The sequence below is a fragment of the Pararge aegeria genome, chromosome 13, assembly GCF_905163445.1.
Source record: "Pararge aegeria chromosome 13, ilParAegt1.1, whole genome shotgun sequence".
NCBI classification, from domain to species: domain Eukaryota; kingdom Metazoa; phylum Arthropoda; class Insecta; order Lepidoptera; family Nymphalidae; genus Pararge; species Pararge aegeria.
The window spans coordinates 11,873,733-11,893,006 of NC_053192.1; the positions used below are offsets into that span (position 1 = coordinate 11,873,733).

Here is a 19,274-nt window from a genome sequence, read left to right on the forward strand (position 1 = left end):
GAGCACGAATCCAAACTATTGGGACTAATTAAATTATAATCACTAATTATTATTTAAAGCTTAAATAATACATGGATTTGAGAGTAAGCTAATTTAAATAATGAATTAAATTCTAATTCATTGTTTAAATTAGCTGAGATAGTTAGGTAGGATGAGTTTTTTGAATTATATATTCATGTTAATTCTTAATGACAAGGCTGCTTAGAAATAGACCGCTCCCATTTCATCTCTCAGAGGATATGAAATGTTTTTCAAACTGTAAAATGATGTTGGAAAAGAGTAATAGCTTTTCTTGCCAGCTTCACTGTCGAATCTGATTTCCAAATCGGTGGTAGGTACTACAATCAGACATTGAGTAGTTAGATCTTCAAAAGTTTTATTCACATTAATTGTAGGTCCCTGGAATTAATTTGGGGCTTCTCATATAAAAGACAAAGCGCAAAACCGCTTGGTTACTACTGGCGATAATATTAATAATACTGATGGCGAAAAATAACGATACCGTAATAAAATAAAGAAAATTTTATTTAAAGTGAAATCATAAGAACAATCAATCGTTGAAACGAAATATTAAAATTTTATTAAAATAATAGTATCCAGCTATATTTTCTTAAAAACACGTTTACGCTCAAATTTAAAGTAGGATAACTTTGCTTGTCGTGAATTATTTGGGTAAAATGCATATTTTTGGGATTCGCGTTTGCTTTCATTATGGTTCTTATGCATCATAGTGTAGGACTGACGTTTATCTGAATGAAATAATCCATTTCTAACATCTTCTGATAGAGTCCAAGTTTCAACTTCCTTTGAAGGTGTTAAGTCTACAGGAGAATTACTTTCAAAAAGGTTAGTAGTTTCAAAATTTTCTGTGTCATTTGAGTGCGATTCTTCATAGACTTGTTTAATTACCTCTTCACCTGCATTAAAATTGTCACAATATATTGGTGAATATCCACACGTATTATTATAATAAATTTCAGGAGATGGTGACACATTTTCTGCGTTATCCTCTTTATTTAAACATTCTAGTAGAGTTTTAGGATTTAATATAACCTGATTTAAATCATAATCATCGACTGAATATAAACGGCTTAGCATAATATCAGGTGAATGGATTTCCGGAGGTTCTTCTTCGATGTCTTCGTCAATATTCATTTTAATTTCAGGTATTCGAGTTGAATAATTTTGTATGATTGGCTTGATGTTGAAACTTCGATTATTTTGTGGCAGTTCTTCATCTAATGTCATTTTAATGCTTTCAGGTGTGTGAATAGAACAATCATGTATGAATTGATGATTGTTGTAACTTAGATTGCTTTGCTGAATTTCATTACAAATATCTATAGCATTGCTAGATCTTGGAATTGGATAATCTTGTGTGAATTTTTTTTTATTATAGTTTTGATTAGTATGATGAATTACATGACATTTTTTTTTATTTTCAGAATCTTCAATCGAAATATCTAGTTGAGACATCACATTGTGGGATGCATTAAAATTTTCAACAATTAATGATTGAGGTAATGGTATTTGAATCTTATCAATGTCCTTGATTTTATATTTTCGCATTGGTTTTATGTCTGGGTTATCAACATTTTCAAATTGATAATTTTTTGTGTCATTCTTATTCATATAATTTTTTTCCCTGAAAAACAAATGATACATAATTAAACTATTTTAGTTGACCTTTCATTCAATGAACAGCTGAAGATAGTTTAAATACTTAATAACTAACTCTTTAAAGCTATGGCTTATTCTTTGTAATATATTCTTAATAGAAGAATTATTTGATATTTCCTTAGACAATGTCATAGTATTATTGTTGATAATGTCATTGTTATCTACATGATCAGAATCAGATCTTATATTTTCCACTTTTGCCGTAGCCCGTTTTGTCATAGACAAACTTTGTGTTACTTTAACTTTAGAGGAATTTTCTGTAAGATTATGAGTGCCCACAAAATCTTTTATGTCGACAGTATCGACATTAAAATCATGAATTGTTGGGGAATATCTACTTATTTGATTTGTCCTGCTTTGTGGAATTACGAAGTTATCTTCACTTTTAAGTTTTTTCTCCTTATTATGGGCTAGTTGGGTAATTGCTACAGTGTTCTGGTTGTCACCCATTAGTGATTGTGGTAAATATATCGGTTCATTTTTACCAATGTCTTTGTTTTTATATTTTTTGTTATTTGCAGCAATCAAAGTTGCTGATTTTGGCCTATCATGTTCACAACTACCATTAAGATTGCTTGGCCTGAAAAATAATTTTAACTTTCAGAATATTGGCAAATAAGTAATATGTCAACAAAGGTTCGTAACTAACAATTTATACGTATCGCAATTTTTTTCGCAATCGCAATCTTGGAACGCCATTGTATGCTGCTGCGTTTTAATCTTCCTGTTACTCTCGTTGTAATTAGTATTTGTTCCACCCATTCCAAATAATCCAGAGTATGATAAATTTATTTTATCTTCTTTAGGAAAACAAGGATTTAATTTAACTTTTACCTCGTTGTCAACGAAACTTTTTAAAGTAGCAACTTTGTTATTTGAAATATCATTCTTGCGTGCCCTCAATGTAATTTTTGCATCGTTATCAAACTCAGGGTAAAGATTATTTCCAATATATTTAGGGATTTGGTGAATCTTATTATAAACTATTTCAGTAATATCCAGCTCTACTTTTAGTTTGCCTATCATGCATACATGTTTTTTTGAAGTATTTTTAGTACAGATATTAAAAATTTTAGTGTCGCCGAAAAAGTATCTGTTAATACTCTCAATTTTTTCTTTGGAACTATTTGATTTAAAACTATTAACATCACCATTGTAGTGAAAGTTTTTTGTATTTTCTGAGCTGCATTCTTTTTTAACACAAGATTGTTTTTTTTCTGACTCGTGAATTATTTGAACATCACTATTTTGGAACATGGAAATAGGCAATTTATTAAATGATTCAATATAAAATTGTGGCAAACAGTTGATAAGTGGTTGTTGCTTATTTGCGAGAAACTTTTCTTGCATGGTTACTTTATCAGTATCTTTAACTATCCTATTTGTAATGGTTTTTTCTACAATTTCTGTTGATTTATCTTCTTTATTTGTTGCATCATTAAAGTCATAGATCTTTTGGTTCCCTTTCTCTGCGTTAATTTGAAATTTGTTTTCATAACTGTCGAGTATGTGCAAAGTTTGATTATTATTATTTGTTTCATATTTACAGTCATATTTTAAGTGTACCGGTTCTTTTAAGTTTATATCGGTATCTATAGTATTTGAAAAGTCTTTGATATCTGTAATAGAGTTTTTAGTCTTAAGGGTGTCTTCCGTTCGTCGTAAATATTTTTCTATTTGAGACTTAACTGTTTCAGAAAAACAAATTTCATTTCCACCCTCTGTGATCTCAGTTTCATCATTGCAGTCTTTTTTCTCTAACAGATCCAAGAAAGTAAAATTGTTTTTTGAATTTAACTTTTTACGACTCCCTAAAATATTTTTATTATAATCAAATTCCGAATGCCTTTTGTATGTAAGAGGGTTGTTTTTAAGAAAACATGATAATTGAGCATTTTTAGAAGATATAGATCCTGTTTTTAATATAGAAGAATTACTATATGTTCTATGTTTTATTTCCTTTTCAATTTCACTTAAAATACCCTTCACTTTGTCTTCATCCATATCCTCACTCTCAAAATCTTCTGAAAATGCATTTCCAAGATCTTGAATTTCATATTGATCATAACCAATGTGATTGAGTGATGTGTTAAAAGAATTATTGTTTATAGGTAACTTTGAATTCGTTAAACCTATTGTTAAGTTATGAGAAATGTCAGTTTTTTTGTCAAAATCCAATTTAATTTCTTCTGCTGTTTTTTTTATAGACTCTTTGAGCGTCTTGAAAGTGTCCATTAAATTGTTGTTTCGCTTCTTCTTTTCCTTAGATGGAATGGTGTCATTTTTATCAAACAATTTCCTTTTTCGCGCTTGAGAAACATCGGTGTCAGTTGCTTGAATTGAAGGATAATTTTTTTCAAATGTTTCTGATACTAAGAAGTGCTGATTCAAATCCATAAATAAATATTCACATTTTTCATCAATGCCAACTGGAATTAGCAAAAATAGCATTTATTTATTACGTGGCCTTAGGTGTTTTAAGATAAAAATTAAAAAAAAAGTCGATTTACCAAAAGTTGTGCTGATGCAGTGAGCTAATATCTTGTGCTCATTAGTGTGTTTCCTTGTTACATCAAACGTTATGCATCCTTCGTAGAGAGCTATGAAATCAGTCTCCCTGAAACAAGACGCGCAATATAATACCAGGAAAGTTTGTAAGTTGACTAGTCTAAAATTAGTGCTATAAAGCTCTTCCACAGTATTCTTCGTGGAAAAGAATAGCAGTACTTTTAGTAACGTCATCATTATGCTGTTAAAAAATATAAAATTATTCTTAAGTGTTGTTTTCTTTTCGTAGCTACTCGTATATTGAATGGAAGAAAATGCTGGAGTCATATTAATAGTAAGGTGTAAAATTCATATCTACTATTATATTATTCCACTGTAGGTATGATCTACTATATCTGTACCGACAACTATACGTATAAACGTCCGAAATGCGTGGTTATAATTGATTTTTAAGATTATTTAGCATATGAGGTAATTATCAGGAATGGTTGGAGTTTGTTGGTGGAGGTCTTTTGGGGATTTAGTTTTTTCAAATTGATCTTTTTTTCTATTGAAACGAAACATATTTTAAATAAGCCAAACTTCAGTCCATATTATTTTGGGTAAGGTAAGTTTCACTATAATACGTATAATGTATCAAGCAATTATAGCCAGTGATTTTGTAAGTTCTTAAAGCAAATAACACTATGCATTTATCCTTTTTCCTGGAGGTAAAGCTACCATACCATACCTTAAATTACCGATTATAATTGTAAAATAATAACTCAACAATATCAAAACATTACTGGCTAGGTATATATGATGTTAGTAAAACAGGCTTAAAACCAGACTAAATAATACTAACTTGAAGGTTGTGGAAAATAAAACAAAGTTATCAGAGTCTCCCACAATCACATGACATTTATGATTGGCGCCAGCGGTTAAGTTTTCCATATTCTCTGCTAAATGCGCTTGATTCAGCAGTGATAGTTGAATACGGACCATCCTCTCATTGACCGGTGTCATAGTTAGATTATATTTTGGAAGTAGGCTTATTTGCTTTCTGAGTATATTACCAGCGGGAGGACCTTTGTTCATTATCTGGAATTAAATACGTATTGCAAAAATATCTACCTACCTACGTTTACTTATTCGATCGCATGAAATGAATTTATATCTCTTTCAATAATTACCATAAAATCGTAGTTGACGTTCACGCGATCGAATAGGTAGATAATCTCACACTAGGCATTCAGAGCGTTTTCATATTACCGATTCCAGAAGTTAACCTAATTATATTTGGGTATAGATAAGATCTATAGAAATAGTCATGTAGATAAAATAGATATATTCCTATAGTTGAATGAAGAAACACTGTTATACCGTCCCTCGAATTTGAAAATAGAAGTCGCATTATAAGATTTCTACAGGGAATAACTGTTACGTAGAAAGCTAGGTATGAGAAAAAGTATCGTATGCTTTAATGATAAATTTGTTATATCCGGTAGTTTACCCTGAGGTTTAAGTAACGTAATAAAATTATCATCCATAAAAAGCTATCTTATCCATTAAAATCGCGATTCGAGATTAGGTGTTATAGGATTGAGTTACTTTTCACTCGTGCTTTTACATTAAATGGCTTTCTTCACTCCTCTAAAAGTTTATGCACTCTGCGTTCTCACCACAACCTGCATTCTTAACTAGTTAGGGCTTGGAAACCGGAATAAACTTCAAACTCCTTATGGTCATTATTCCCTGGTACGCCCGTCATTTCAGTTAAGGTTACGCTCCTTTCAAGCTCCTTTTTTTCTATTTTGTTAAGCGACTACTGCGCCAATTATAAACCGATTTTGGTTTTTTTTATTGTTTCGTATTTTATACCTCAGATTTCAATTTGCATACTCATTTGCTTATATAGACAAAGCAATATGTAATCCTTTATAAATACAAAATTTAGCTTTTATTTTATTTGCTCGATAAAACTCAAAAGCCTTACAATGTTCTAATAGCTCGAATGGAGATATTTACTCGTAATTGGACCGCATTTACAAAATACCTTTTTATGAATAATATATAGGTAGGTAGGTACTCGGAAAAATTCACTCTAATATGATTTTCATAACGCGTCTAGGAACTTAAAAAATTATATGGTAGTATCCGAGAAACCATTCATACATCACATGTCAACATGTCTACCGAAAAGTAACGCCAGCGTCTACCCAATTATAGATTAACCAATCTTATACCTATCTAGAATTTTCTATGTATGGCGGAAAAAGGAAGGAATTATACCTAGGAACTTACCCTCTCCAAATCTCTAGGATGGCTTTCTTCCAAGATCATGAAGTTAGTTTTCCCGGCAGACGCAAGTAGAGCACTGTAAGTTGGTCCTATACCTTTCAGTTGTCGGCTGACGAAAAGCGAGTTCTCCCATAGGTGAGCCGATATGCATTTTGCTAGTATCAAGGAGTTCAAAATTGTAGAATAGAATTTAGGATTTTGAGACATTAGATTTGATCGTGTTACGTATGAAACTAAACCTGAAAAAGAATCATTTCAATATTGCATTCGTAAATCTATTTGAACAGAATCGTTATTTGGTTTCCAATATAAATACTTTACGAACATTTGCAAACCCTGTCAGCGGTTCTCATGATCTTCATCGCTTCTTGGTTGAGCGAAGGATCTGGAATGGGCAAGCAACCTAGGACGGCTTGGATTATGCTGGCGGGAAAAGAAAAAAAAGATTAAGTACTTAAATGTCTAAAGTTGAAAACCCAGTTAATTAGTAGTAACCAGAGCTTATCTGCTTTGTCTATCAATTTTCAGTACATAAAAATACTTAGTTCAAAATTCACGGTCATTTCATCTCTAGTTAGTGTTATCATAAGTCCGCCAGTTTTTTCGCATAGCGAGGCATATTGACCAAGGTGATTACAATATTAAACACTTCCGCGTGAGGGGTTAAATGTTCAGCGGCGCTTCTTCTGGTCATTTCGATATTGCAGCCTATTATAATGTAGGTATCGTTTACAACCGATTAAAGTAATTTTCAACAGTGTTAAATGAATATTTTTATGCATAAGTACAGTTTTTACGTGATCATAAATTTATCACAAGCTAAATTGTTTTTTTTAGTTATTGTTTATTGCACATAGGTAGGTAGAAATTCTTGGATTGACCCTGGAATCGAGCACAGGATTGCGTGCGTCGTTATCCATAATCGAACACGCTATCCTCTAGACCAGTGACTGTACTCGCCGATATTATGTTTGCAGATTCTCTAAAAGTCTAAACTAAACTAAATTTAATGGTCTTATAGCCATGCTGCAGACATTTTATTTATTTATTTAATTTTCTTTAGTTAGAACTCTTTATTTGTACACCATTAAACAATAAGGAAAATAAAGGACGAATAGAGAGAAACACAAATTATATGCCCCGATTATATCCCCTAACTGGGGATATGATAAACGTATCCACCTGCCAAATCACGGGAACATGGAATAGAAGTTTACCTCCGTTATTACACATATTTTATTTGAATATTATTTCCACTTGTGCGCCAATGCTCGGAGAGTTGATATAGCTGTGGTAGAAGATACATTTTTAACTTTTCCCCGGGGAGATAATTGCCTCCTGCCCTAGACGTGCTGGTGATAAATTATGATGTAGTCTAAGGTAGCAACGGGCTTATTATCTGTTAGGGGAGTATGGCAGACAAAGTTGTCGCAAAATCGCGTGGCGACACGTCATTGTAGGTAGGGTAACTAGCCACGGCCAATGACGCACTTAAAGTCTGGAATGGCGCACTTAAACTAAAACTAAACTACGGGCCAGAGTTACTACAAAATGTACAACAGTATTTCATCGTCTTCGTATGGCTCCACGGAAGACCAGCGTAGCTGCTTTCTCCACAGGCGTAGTAAAAGCTGAGTGTAGGGAATTTTGGGACCTCCCATGGAATTCGTAGTAAATGAGTGTAGGCAATTTTGGGACCACCCGTGCAATTATATTTCTAAGTTTCTCTTGTTTTTGTACTAAAAAAGTGTATGTGGTTCTAAAATAACCTTTTGTTCTATCAATTTGCACCAATCTCTTACCAGTTAAGTTTCATCTGTCGACTGCTGATCTTGCCCTTCATCGGGAAGCGAATCGTGGCGGCCGCGTTGTTCCTGTTAAGCGTGTTCAAACATCGCCGCTCGTCGACGCGGAGATGCATATCCGAAAGTTCGTGACTCTCGCATACCAGCCATAACAAGCGCTCTAGAGACTCGGTGCCCTCTAACTGTATCCAAAGAACAAGTACAGTAGCCTTATTACAAGATTTGCTCGCTCGCAATCGAGTGCTCGTTTTTGATTATTAATCTCTGTATCATCAAAGTAAAAAGGACCTAACGTTATTCGTCTTAGCGTCGTAAATCCTATAATTGAATTTTAGTTTTACAAACGTTCTTTCAAAAGCCCAAGCTAAATCGTAGGCAAATTTGATCTTTAATGAAATGTGAATAAGATCCATTGTGTATTTCCAAACTCGAAAATCGACTACTCGATTTCGAGCAAGCTAATCTTGTACTAAGGTTACTGTTCTGAGAAGCTAAATTTTATTTTTTGCATAGTAACTGCCTGCATTGTGCGACATTTTACATTAATAGCCTGCCTATAAAAGTCCACTGCTGGATTAAAGGCCCAACGGGTGGGTTTAGCAATCACCACGCTGGGCAGATTGGTTGGTGATCACATCAGAGGTTAGTACTTAATACAAGAAGAGGATGCCGTTGCTCGTGTGGGCGTACTTCCTGCGGGTGTCGTACTAGGACACTAATGGAATATAACGGAGAACGGGAAGCACCGTCCTTTCTTATACTACTACCATCTACTGGGATCAGCAACCTGAATGACCGAATACACTTTTATTGTACACCAAATAAAAAAAGTAGTTACAGAGATATAAATACATATCAAGAGAGTAAAACTTGGTGGCCTTATCGCTACATAGCGATTTCTTCCAGGCAACCAATGGCGTAAAAGGAAAAAACATAGAAAAGAGGTAGGTGGTGCAATAAATAAAATTTAAAATTATACAAATATATAAATAAAATATACACATATATAATTTTAACTATACATATAAATACAAATTAATCCGAGCCGAGCATAGTAATTATGGGAGAACTTTATTAAAAAGGTTATGGGCCCCTGACTTTTTAATAAAATTTCCCCTGCTCTCTCCCAAGGGGATTTAATTGCTCTGCCCAAAGTCACCACGCTAGGCAGACGGGTTGGTGATCGAATTAAATGCACTCTTCGTTATATTCCCTCAGTCGCCTCTTATACCTTCATGATCAGTTTCATCGTTTCCAAATCAAGGTAATACAGTGACATCAGCCGCCCTGCTTCAGTGGACTCTATACAGCATGCTTCGTTCATTGTTATTAGCCCAGCGCTTTCTAGTCCGTTCATTGCTCTTACGCATAGCTCTGAAAATAAAATTATAAATCTATATCTATACTTCTATACTACTATAATACTATAATATTATATAGAGAATAAAAAACTTTTGAGAACCTTAAAAATTTAATCTTTTCTAAGCGGACCCCTTCGTTATATTCTAGTTTGAGCCTAATCTACCTATATATTTGAGTTGTGTTGAAAGGTCAGTCACCTTTCTATTTACAAATCATCATAATTACCGGCCCATTACAACAGGGCACGGTTTTCCTCTCATATTTAGGAGGGTTCAGGCCGTAGTCCACCACGCTTGCATGGTAGACTTCACACTCCTTTTAGAACATTATGGAGAACTTTGCTGGAATGGCAGCCCCGAACTGGTAAGCGCAGCGTTGGGGGCCGGCTGATCGTCGCAGGTAGACGCTGGATCCAAGCGGCTAAGAACCGTGGAACTTGGAACTCCCTACAAAAGACCTATGTCCAGCAGTGGACGTCTATCGGTTGATGTGATGATGATGATGATGATGGAGAACTTTGACGACCTTCCTGGCGCAACGGTGAGGACTGTGAATTTAATTTGGAGGTCCCGGGTTCGATTCCCGGCAGGGGCAATTTGGGAATTTCTTATTTCATTCCCTTAAACTTTGCCCTTGGCTGGTTACCTGGTTACCGCCCTACAGACAAAGACGTGCCGCTAAGCGATTTAGTAGAAGAAACCGATTAGATGTATGACTGCCACACTCCCTAACAGTTTCGCTCGCTACCATCTTAGACTGCATCACCACTTACCACCAGGCAGTGGCGTGCACTTCATACATGAACAAAAGAACTGCATACCCTTAAATTTATATATATCTCGTAAAACGGGATGATTTTGCCGTTTTATGCAATTTTCCTGCTGTATGCATACCCTGGTAAGAATCCAAGTGCACGCCACTGCCACCAGGTGAGATTGCTGTCACGGGCTAACTTGTAGTGGAATAAAAAAAACTCTCAGGCATGCAGGTTTCCTCGCGATGATAAAGATAGTGATATTTTAATTACCTAAATTAATAACGAAAGAAGAAGACCAAAAGGGAAGCCGAAGGTCCTAACCGTAATAAATAAATACGTAAGCAGGTTTTACACAGTACAATGACTCGCGTCATTCCTGCGACGTGATTTTTGCTCTTCGCAATAAACATGCACCACTCATTAGGTGCATCAATGACATTTGCAGCGTTTATGGCCAAAGGGCATGCAATAGGGAGGTGATTAAGAATATCAAAAGTCACGCTAGGTATAAGCGGAGAGCGATTTAAAGGTGATGTTTTACTTTTTGTTGAAATTGCCTGATGTTCATCCTACTTCCTATCCTATCCTACCTTATCCTATCCTACTAATATTATAACTGTGAATGTAAGTTTGTTTGTTACGCTTTCACGCGAAAACTACTCAACCGATGTTAGTGAAACTTTTTATTCATATTGTTGGAGGTATTAGAAATATTATAGTATACTTTTCAATGAAAAGAAATTTAAGTAAGATAAAATGTTTATGAAAAAAACTCAATATCTCATATATGACCATAGGTGTGACTATGTAGCAGTACGCTGCCTCCCAAAATTACGCGGGCGAAGCCGCAGGGCACATCTAGTTTGATTATAAAATAGTAAGGATCTTCATTTCGATACTTAATATAACATATTTGTCTAAAGGTAGAAATGAAAAAAAACAATATCGAATTCAATTCGATAAAAATTATATGAGAGAAATGTAACTGGTTAAATAAAAAAAAATCCAAATCTGACAGGGTTCCGAAAAATCATTAATGCAATGAATATAGGCTTAGACTACGGCTTCACTGTTGAAGTGCTATGTGCGTTTTGAGGAATTTAACATAACTTGCTTTAACGGTGAGGGAACACAAGTCACGTCATGAAAATTGCATGCCTGAGTTCTCGATATTTTTCTCATAGGCATGTGAAGGCTACCAATTCACACTTGGCCACCGTGGCCGATTACAGTCTCACCCCTTGTCATTCTAATGTAATCTATATCTATACTTATAATAAAACTGTAACTGGAAGATTTATGTACATTTAATATATTATGAAAATTTTGACCGGGGGATGCTTTATAATCGACACTGAATAGAAGTTTTGAAACCATATTAAACACAATATAAAGTAATAAATTAATTGTTAACATAATAAGATCAGTAACAAAAAATTTACTACACAAATATACTAAAAGCTTGTAAAGTAGCGCTTTAGATAGTAAGCCATACAATGAAGCGGAAAATTGACGCTTTAAAAAATAAGTGCCAATTAAATATTATTAAACTTACATCCCGATATATTTTTAATTTTGCGCCATTGTATGTAAACTGAATGCATGTTATTGCAACGACCGCGGCCGGTGTAACGAGTGCTCAAGACTCATCCATCACGATCCGGAACCTGCCTGCTTAGCAAGGCCATAAAGATGCCCACACACTAGACAATCCGCCGCCATGCAATCCGACGCGACGCAGGCGACATATTTCAAGCGAGGGACTGTGCCTACCAAATACCTGTGTATATGAAATGGCCATCTAATCCAAAATCTTCGGATGACCGATTAAATGGACCAGTGCTATCCCTTGCCTACTCTTCCCTGTACATTTGGAACGCATTACTAAACAAATTTGATAAGGTCAATTATTAACTTCGGGCGTAAATCGAAGGCGATTTCGGAGAATGCATACAATGTTATAAAATTTATTTTAATATAATATTAAAATAATAACGTTTTTGATTGTAACTAACAGATTTGTTCATTTTACAGGAAGGAAACAAATCTTGTGGTGACTACGAGGAATTTCTTCTCTGATTTTAAGAGTTAAAATTAATAACAGTAACTTAGAGCCTCAGAATACGGAACAAACCTTACAAAGGATTTTTATAATTAAAATATGACATAAGATGATTTTAAACTATGGCTTAACTAACGAAAACATTTACCCGGCTAAGTTTGTTGTGGGCTCTTCTTAAACCATTTAGAACCCTCGTAGCTTTAGGTTTAAGTTGGCGAACGAAGTTATCAGCATCCCCTTACAATTATGTCAACATGAACGAGTATGAATGCTTCATAAGTGCCTGTGATGGGCCTACATGAATAAACAAATTTTGTTTATTTTTAACCAGCTGTAACTAAATAAACTAAATTACCTGAAAACTGAAATCTTAAGTCTAATCATCGTATAATAATTAGTCCTTTTTCTATTAAAATAAAAGTGTTTTAAGCGATGGTAGTAACCAGTAATAATTACTTTTAAAATAATGGGGTAAGTGACATCCCTATAACAGCTGTTGTTAAAGTACCTACTCGTATAATACGCGAAGGATTTATCTCGATTAAACTATAATAACGACGGAGTTCAATCGGCAGCTATACATAACATTAGTGTAGTCTTTAAGAATGAAGTACTTAGTTTAATGAAGGATTAATCAAACACTTGTCAGCAAGTCATTGTTTTAAAGATTAACTTCCAAGGTAGTCGTAGAATATAAATATTTTTAAATCCTACCATAATAATTTTCCAAAGTTTTACACTATTTAAAGCGCAGGTATCAAATTTAACGGTTTAAATAATAAATTGTTTTATAAATTCTATTTTCGTTATTAATTTAATCAAATGCTCTACTCATTGTTTAAAGCTTGAATTTCAGTATGGACTAGACATACTGTCAATATAAAATAAAAATTATTAGTGCTGTAGACTTTAGCACTAAACCAATAAAATACTGTAGCAACTTAGCAGGCAAAGACTTTTGGTATATAGAATAAACTCGCACAGCAGAGCTCCTGTATTCCGCATCAGTTGAATCTGCTCTTAAGAGCCTTTTTTATTTCATGCTTTAGTCATAAATGTGTGAATAAGTGCGGTGCGAAAGTATGCGTCCCTCTTCCCCCTGTACGCTACGGCTTGGCCCGGACGGCTAGGCTTTTCTTCGTCTTGTACTCGAACTTACCAACTCTATCTATTAGTACCGGAGTTAGAAGTTTACTCATTATATTACATGCCTTTTGGGGCTTTCCTATCTGCATTACGTACACTAACATAAATAATGTGATTATCAGAAATGGGATTCCAAATAAAAATTGTTTTCATTAGTCGTATGGTATCATTTGTCAAAGAGATAAGCCATGTTATGTTTTATTTTTTTACTTTTCTTATAAAGAGTAAACAATATTTGATTACCAACATTTCAATAGTTTAAAGTAAAAAGCCTTTTGAATTATGTAACTGTAATGACGAAATTAATTAATTAACTTAAAAAGTTGCATTCAATTTATTTTTGTTTGAAGCCGCTTACTTTACACTGTACATGAATGGATAGGGTAACACAATAGGAATTAACTTATAACGATCCATGACTAAATGAAAGTAGGTATAAATTAACAATCCATGAACAACCTTCATACGCAATCGCCCTATAGGGCATCAAATTTTAAACTTATATTTATTGCTCTTCTAAACTACACCATTCATTTTAGCAGCAATTATTCGTTTATTGAAACTTGTTAACAAAAAAATAGCATAATAAAAAAATTAAGTGAAAGTACATACCTTCTATCTTCTTAGAGATGAGTGCAGCAGGGGCAGAAGGCGCAAGGCTGAGGTATCTCTTCGGGTCACGCGCCGCTCTTACACTAAGGAAGGTGGAGTTGACCCATTGGACGCATTGCGCTACGTCACCCACCGAACCCAGGGCAGCTTCACTGTTCAGGTTCTCCGCTAAGCGCTTGTGCAAGTAGCTTTGCAAGGGCTCGCAACCTCCCACCAGAGCTTGATATCGAGGCTGTAAACGCATTAATTATCTATAAACTCTGGTTACAAACTCTTAATATAATAATAACTGGTTGAACAAATAAAGTCATAGATCGAATTCAATCAAAGAGTAAAACGTAAATGACGTTTGACTTGCGTTTGTCAAAAATAACTTGTTATAGTGCTATATTTTTCTATAATAATTATAAACATATTACATACATAATGGTGTCCAAGGAAGAGAAGAAAGCAAAGAAAGAAGCAAAGAGATTGGAAAAGCTTAAAGCTGAAGAAGAGTTACGAAAAAAACTTAAGCGAAAAGAACTAGAGCGTGAATTGGCTGCTCAAGCAAAGAAGCGCGGCGAACTAGACAAGAGCTGGCGCGAAATGATGCTCAAAATAAAAGAACCTGTTTTTAGGCAGGATATCGAAGTATTGTGGTATGTTTTCGAAAGAACTTATGATAAAAAAGACTATTTAATTAAATATACAATGCAGTTGATGGATACAGCTGATGATCAATTCCAAAGAACTGTAGCTAGTTTTTGTGAGACCATAGATACAATGATCAATAAGTTTCTCTCAGAGATGGAACAGCTGTCTAAACTCAATGACCTTAGAACATCACAAGCTCTTAAAGCTGGTGAAGACGAAGCAAATAGAATAAGGTCAGACCACAATACTGCCGAGACGCATTTGCAACTATTACTGTATCATGGACATACCACTGCGGACACATTAGCTTGGACAACCAGAGGGGAAAATTTGGTCAAAGAAGATGAAGACCGTAACAAATATTCGAACGAACGTGAAAATTTACGCTCTTACCTTGAAAACACTTACAATCACATGTGGGATGAGTATAAAGCAGTCCTCAAAGCTTATGTTACTGGAACTTCAGATAATCTGAAACAAGTTCGCAAATTGCGACGGAAAGAAAATTTGATGGCAGACATTATTGCATCTCAGGGTAAAAAGATCGCCAATAGTGATGGATTACTTAAACGTTTGAAAATTGAACTGGCAGCTTATGAATCTGGTACGAAACAAGCAGCTTTTCGAGACCGCCGTAATCGTCACCGAGCTGCGTGTTTTCGTTTGAAGAAAACATTGACGGATGGATGCGCTACTGACACAATGCAAATGGCTAAATTAGTCCAAGTGTCAGATGATACAGTAGAATGGCTCGAATCGGCATACAAACAAGGTGAGAAGATATTACGTATGGCTGCTCTTTGCAGAAAATTCGAAACGCAACGGGAAAAAGTTATGCCGTTCGGTACAAACGGTCCATGCTCACCAACGCAAACTAAAGTAAGTCTACGCCAGCAGCATTCGGATGATTCGTTAGTAGCCCATGCTATTTCTTCCACTGGAGGTCTTACCAGGCTATGGCAGAAAATATCTAAAGCTGACTTATCAAGGAGGGCGTTAATTCGTGAAAAAATGTTATTAGAAGAAGAGAACGCGCTTATAATCCAAAAGATACAAGAGTACAAAGAGAACCATATTACTCCAGAGACACAAAAATGCGTCTGCAATAATAATTCTAAATCAAGTGTATTTCATCCGGTGGCTGTGGAAGGTGTTTTAGAAGTTTCTAAATATAGCCATTTTAATGTTCAGTAAAATTAAACACAAAATCTCTATTTGTAAATTATATTTAATTCAAAGATTTTGTTATGAGTACTATACCCAATTACCTAGAAACAGTGGGTAGGACTTCGACTTCACGGGGAGGCGAGTTCGAATCCCAGCACGCACCTCTAACTTTTCTAAGTTATGTGCGTTTTAAGCAATTATATAATCACTTGCTTCGACGGCGAAGGAAAACATCGTGAGGAATCCTGCATGCCTGAGAGTTCTAATGTTCTGAAAGTAATTAGGAATCCACCAATCCGCAGTGAGCCAGCGTAGTAGACTACAGCCTCTTCCCGTCTCATTGAGGCAGGAGACCCGTGCCCTGTAGTGGGTCGGTAATGGGTTTATATGATTTTGATGATACCTAGTTACATATTTTAGATATCAGACATTTCTTTTGTAAGCATTTAAATTACGTACCTTTACCATAAATAATAAATTTCAGTTTTTTCATGCTGCGAGTCCTTGGATTCATCTTTTTTTAATTGTCATGTTACACAGTTGGCATGAACGTAGACACATGATGCAACCACATAAGACATAATATAGCACAAGGCACAAACGATGCCATTTTGACCTTACCTACTTCTAAAGGTTTGGAATACGTTACAATCGAATAGCGGTTTAAACATACTTTTATATTCTTTGTTACCCCTGGCCCGAGGATTAAAACACAGGTATACCAAATGTTCTCTATACTAAACGTATTTACAGGTCTAGGGCTATCCTTTTCTATAGGGAACATTATAAGAAGGATGGCTCTGCTTCTGGACCTGTTAATTTAGTTTAGAGTTAAGAGCTTATTTATATATTATCAATTCACAGACCGCATTCCATAGTTTTATTTCTCTCACTAGTCATTTTAAAAATAAGTATTCACTAACTTGTTCGCTTAAATTCGTTTTCCGCTTATATAATAATTTTACACCATTGTAAAATATAAATAATTTCGTACCTCGTTAGTCATTTTTGGAATATTTATGAATTTGCATTGAATATTTATTGTGATTGTGGAATAAATGTTTTTTTACATGAGTTCTTTATTTTTTTTTTATTTCACTTCAAAGTGATGATGTTTTAAAAAGCCCACTAGGATTTATACGCGCTGTAGTACTGGAACGTTCAATCGCTTGGTGACGCGTGTTTTTCAGTGGTAACTAGCCACGGCCGAACTCAGGACCAGACCAGAGTCCCGACAACAGAAATTCTTAAATTGTAAATTCTCATATTTCCTCTGCAGGGGATCGAACCCGAAACCTCGTAATTATAAAACCACAGAGCTCACCTTTGCCCAAAGGGCGGACCAAAAATTTTTTGGTCATGAATCTGTAGAGGCAGATATTTAGTGATATCGTTCGTATTTTCGTGTCAATTGCTAAAACAAAGGCCAATTAACGACCAAAGTATTTAGAACTTTGGACACATTAAGTAGATTTTTTTCATTTGAATTAATCTTCAACATTAATCTGTGCACTGGTAAGCTTCAATTAATTAGGAGATACGTAACCAAGTAATTCAAAACAAATTTAAGTAAGGCAGCACATTTGTGTTTTATTTTTTAACCGACTAACAAAAAAGGAGGTTTTTGTTTGAGACTGTATATATGAGTTCCCATTTTCATCAGGTCAAGATCTGTTCAAGGGAACCTGGAGATATTGAAGGAACTTTTCAAATATTATATCGACACGTATCGGAGTAGCGTTTTGAGTATTTTTTAAAGTAGCTTGAGCATTTGCTATCGTAAAGAACCATTTGGTTAAGAACCGTAAAGAACCATTTGGTTAAGTTAACTGATGATGAGGACCACGGATTGCCACCGGAACTACACAACAATAAATATTACACTTGTGCGTTTCGATTATGGTATACTAGCTGTTGCCCGCGACTTCGTTTGTTTTTGTTTTTCGAAAGACATGTGGCATTCAAGTTAGGTGTAATTCTACTGAAATTTTTAAGTTGTATTATCTTATATCAAAAAAGTAAGTAAGTAATTATTTAAATAGGTTATAATTTGACGGCGTTATGGTGATAAATCGTCAAACACTTTCCTCCCCTCTCCAAAAAGAACTGAACTTAATTTCGGGATAAAAAGTATCGTATATTACTTCTAATACCTTCAGGAATATATGTACAAAGTTTCATGAGGATCGGTTTAGAAGTTTCTGCGTAACAAACAAACTTACATTCACATTCATAATATTAGCAGGGATAGGGATAAGTATATAATATGTAACCAATGTATGTCAGTCAGCGGACTTTATCTCATAAACCGTAAGAGATAGAGAGTTTATATTTCCACAGAATATGTATAATATGATCAGTGGCGTGCACAAGGTTTGCGACCAGGGTATGCATAAAGCAGGTACATTGCGTAAAATGGAAAAATTCCCCTCTAATACGGGTTGTATAAAATAATTTGGGTATGCAGTGCTTTTGTGCATGTATGAAGTGCACGCCACTGTATATGATGTATGTTCTATTGTCGCTTTAACTGCAGATAGTCAAAATAAAAAATATTTTAAAATTACATTACACAAGAAACGTGTATTTTGGTCGATTATAATAATGTTAATTTATGACTCCAATGAACTTGGGGTCTATACCCAAGTTAAACTCTAGTTGAAAATGGTAATGCTGTCTTACGCGACTAAATCTCAACTGCAAGTTGTAATGAATGATGATGCAGTCTAAAAATATGTTAGCGGGCTAACCTGTTAGGCCGCTGTATCGTACCGAAACGCTTAAACGCTTGGCATCTCGTCTTTGTCGGTAGCGTGTTAACTAGCCACTAAAGCCTCCTACCAGACCAGATAAGATATAATTTAGAATGTATAAATTTCTATACTTAAAAGGTACCTACGTTAGAGTTTAAGACGCGTTTCCTTTTGTTTGGCACACATTGAACGAACGTACGAATTAAACTGCAAACGCAATATTGATCTGGCATTATGAAAATGACTAAATTGTATGAACCAAACTTTGAACAATAAAATTACCAGCCAATCATATAGCAACGCTTCATAAATAAACGCACAACATGAATATTAATTTTCTTCATATCAAGACGTTGAAATTTATAAATCTACTGGCTGTTTGCCCGGTACTTTATGTAGTCCGACCGCGTATGTTTTGATCTTTTTAAATCCCACGGGATCCTTTCGTTTTCCCGTAAGCTAAGGAATCCTATGTTCATCACCGGGATCATATCTCTATGCAAATT

At 34.8% G+C, this 19,274-nt stretch overlaps 1 protein-coding gene across 1 annotated transcript in view; it reads right to left on the reverse strand.

Annotated features, from left to right (window-relative positions):
• Positions 1 to 600: 600 nt before the first annotated feature.
• The window catches only part of LOC120628804 (probable ATP-dependent DNA helicase HFM1), a 51,713-nt gene continuing 33,039 nt past the window's right edge, over positions 601 to 19,274 (reverse strand). The window contains exons 10-21 of the mRNA XM_039897425.1: positions 14,213 to 14,444; positions 9,505 to 9,647; positions 8,271 to 8,455; positions 6,794 to 6,891; positions 6,472 to 6,707; positions 5,033 to 5,268; positions 4,191 to 4,297; positions 3,618 to 4,109; positions 2,412 to 3,437; positions 1,736 to 1,841; positions 1,291 to 1,645; positions 601 to 1,191 (exon numbers count right to left, since the gene is read on the reverse strand). Coding sequence (XP_039753359.1) covers positions 601 to 1,191; positions 1,291 to 1,645; positions 1,736 to 1,841; positions 2,412 to 3,437; positions 3,618 to 4,109; positions 4,191 to 4,297; positions 5,033 to 5,268; positions 6,472 to 6,707; positions 6,794 to 6,891; positions 8,271 to 8,455; positions 9,505 to 9,647; positions 14,213 to 14,444 — 3,807 coding nt within the window. The remainder of the gene's footprint in view (positions 1,192 to 1,290; positions 1,646 to 1,735; positions 1,842 to 2,411; positions 3,438 to 3,617; positions 4,110 to 4,190; positions 4,298 to 5,032; positions 5,269 to 6,471; positions 6,708 to 6,793; positions 6,892 to 8,270; positions 8,456 to 9,504; positions 9,648 to 14,212; positions 14,445 to 19,274) is intronic.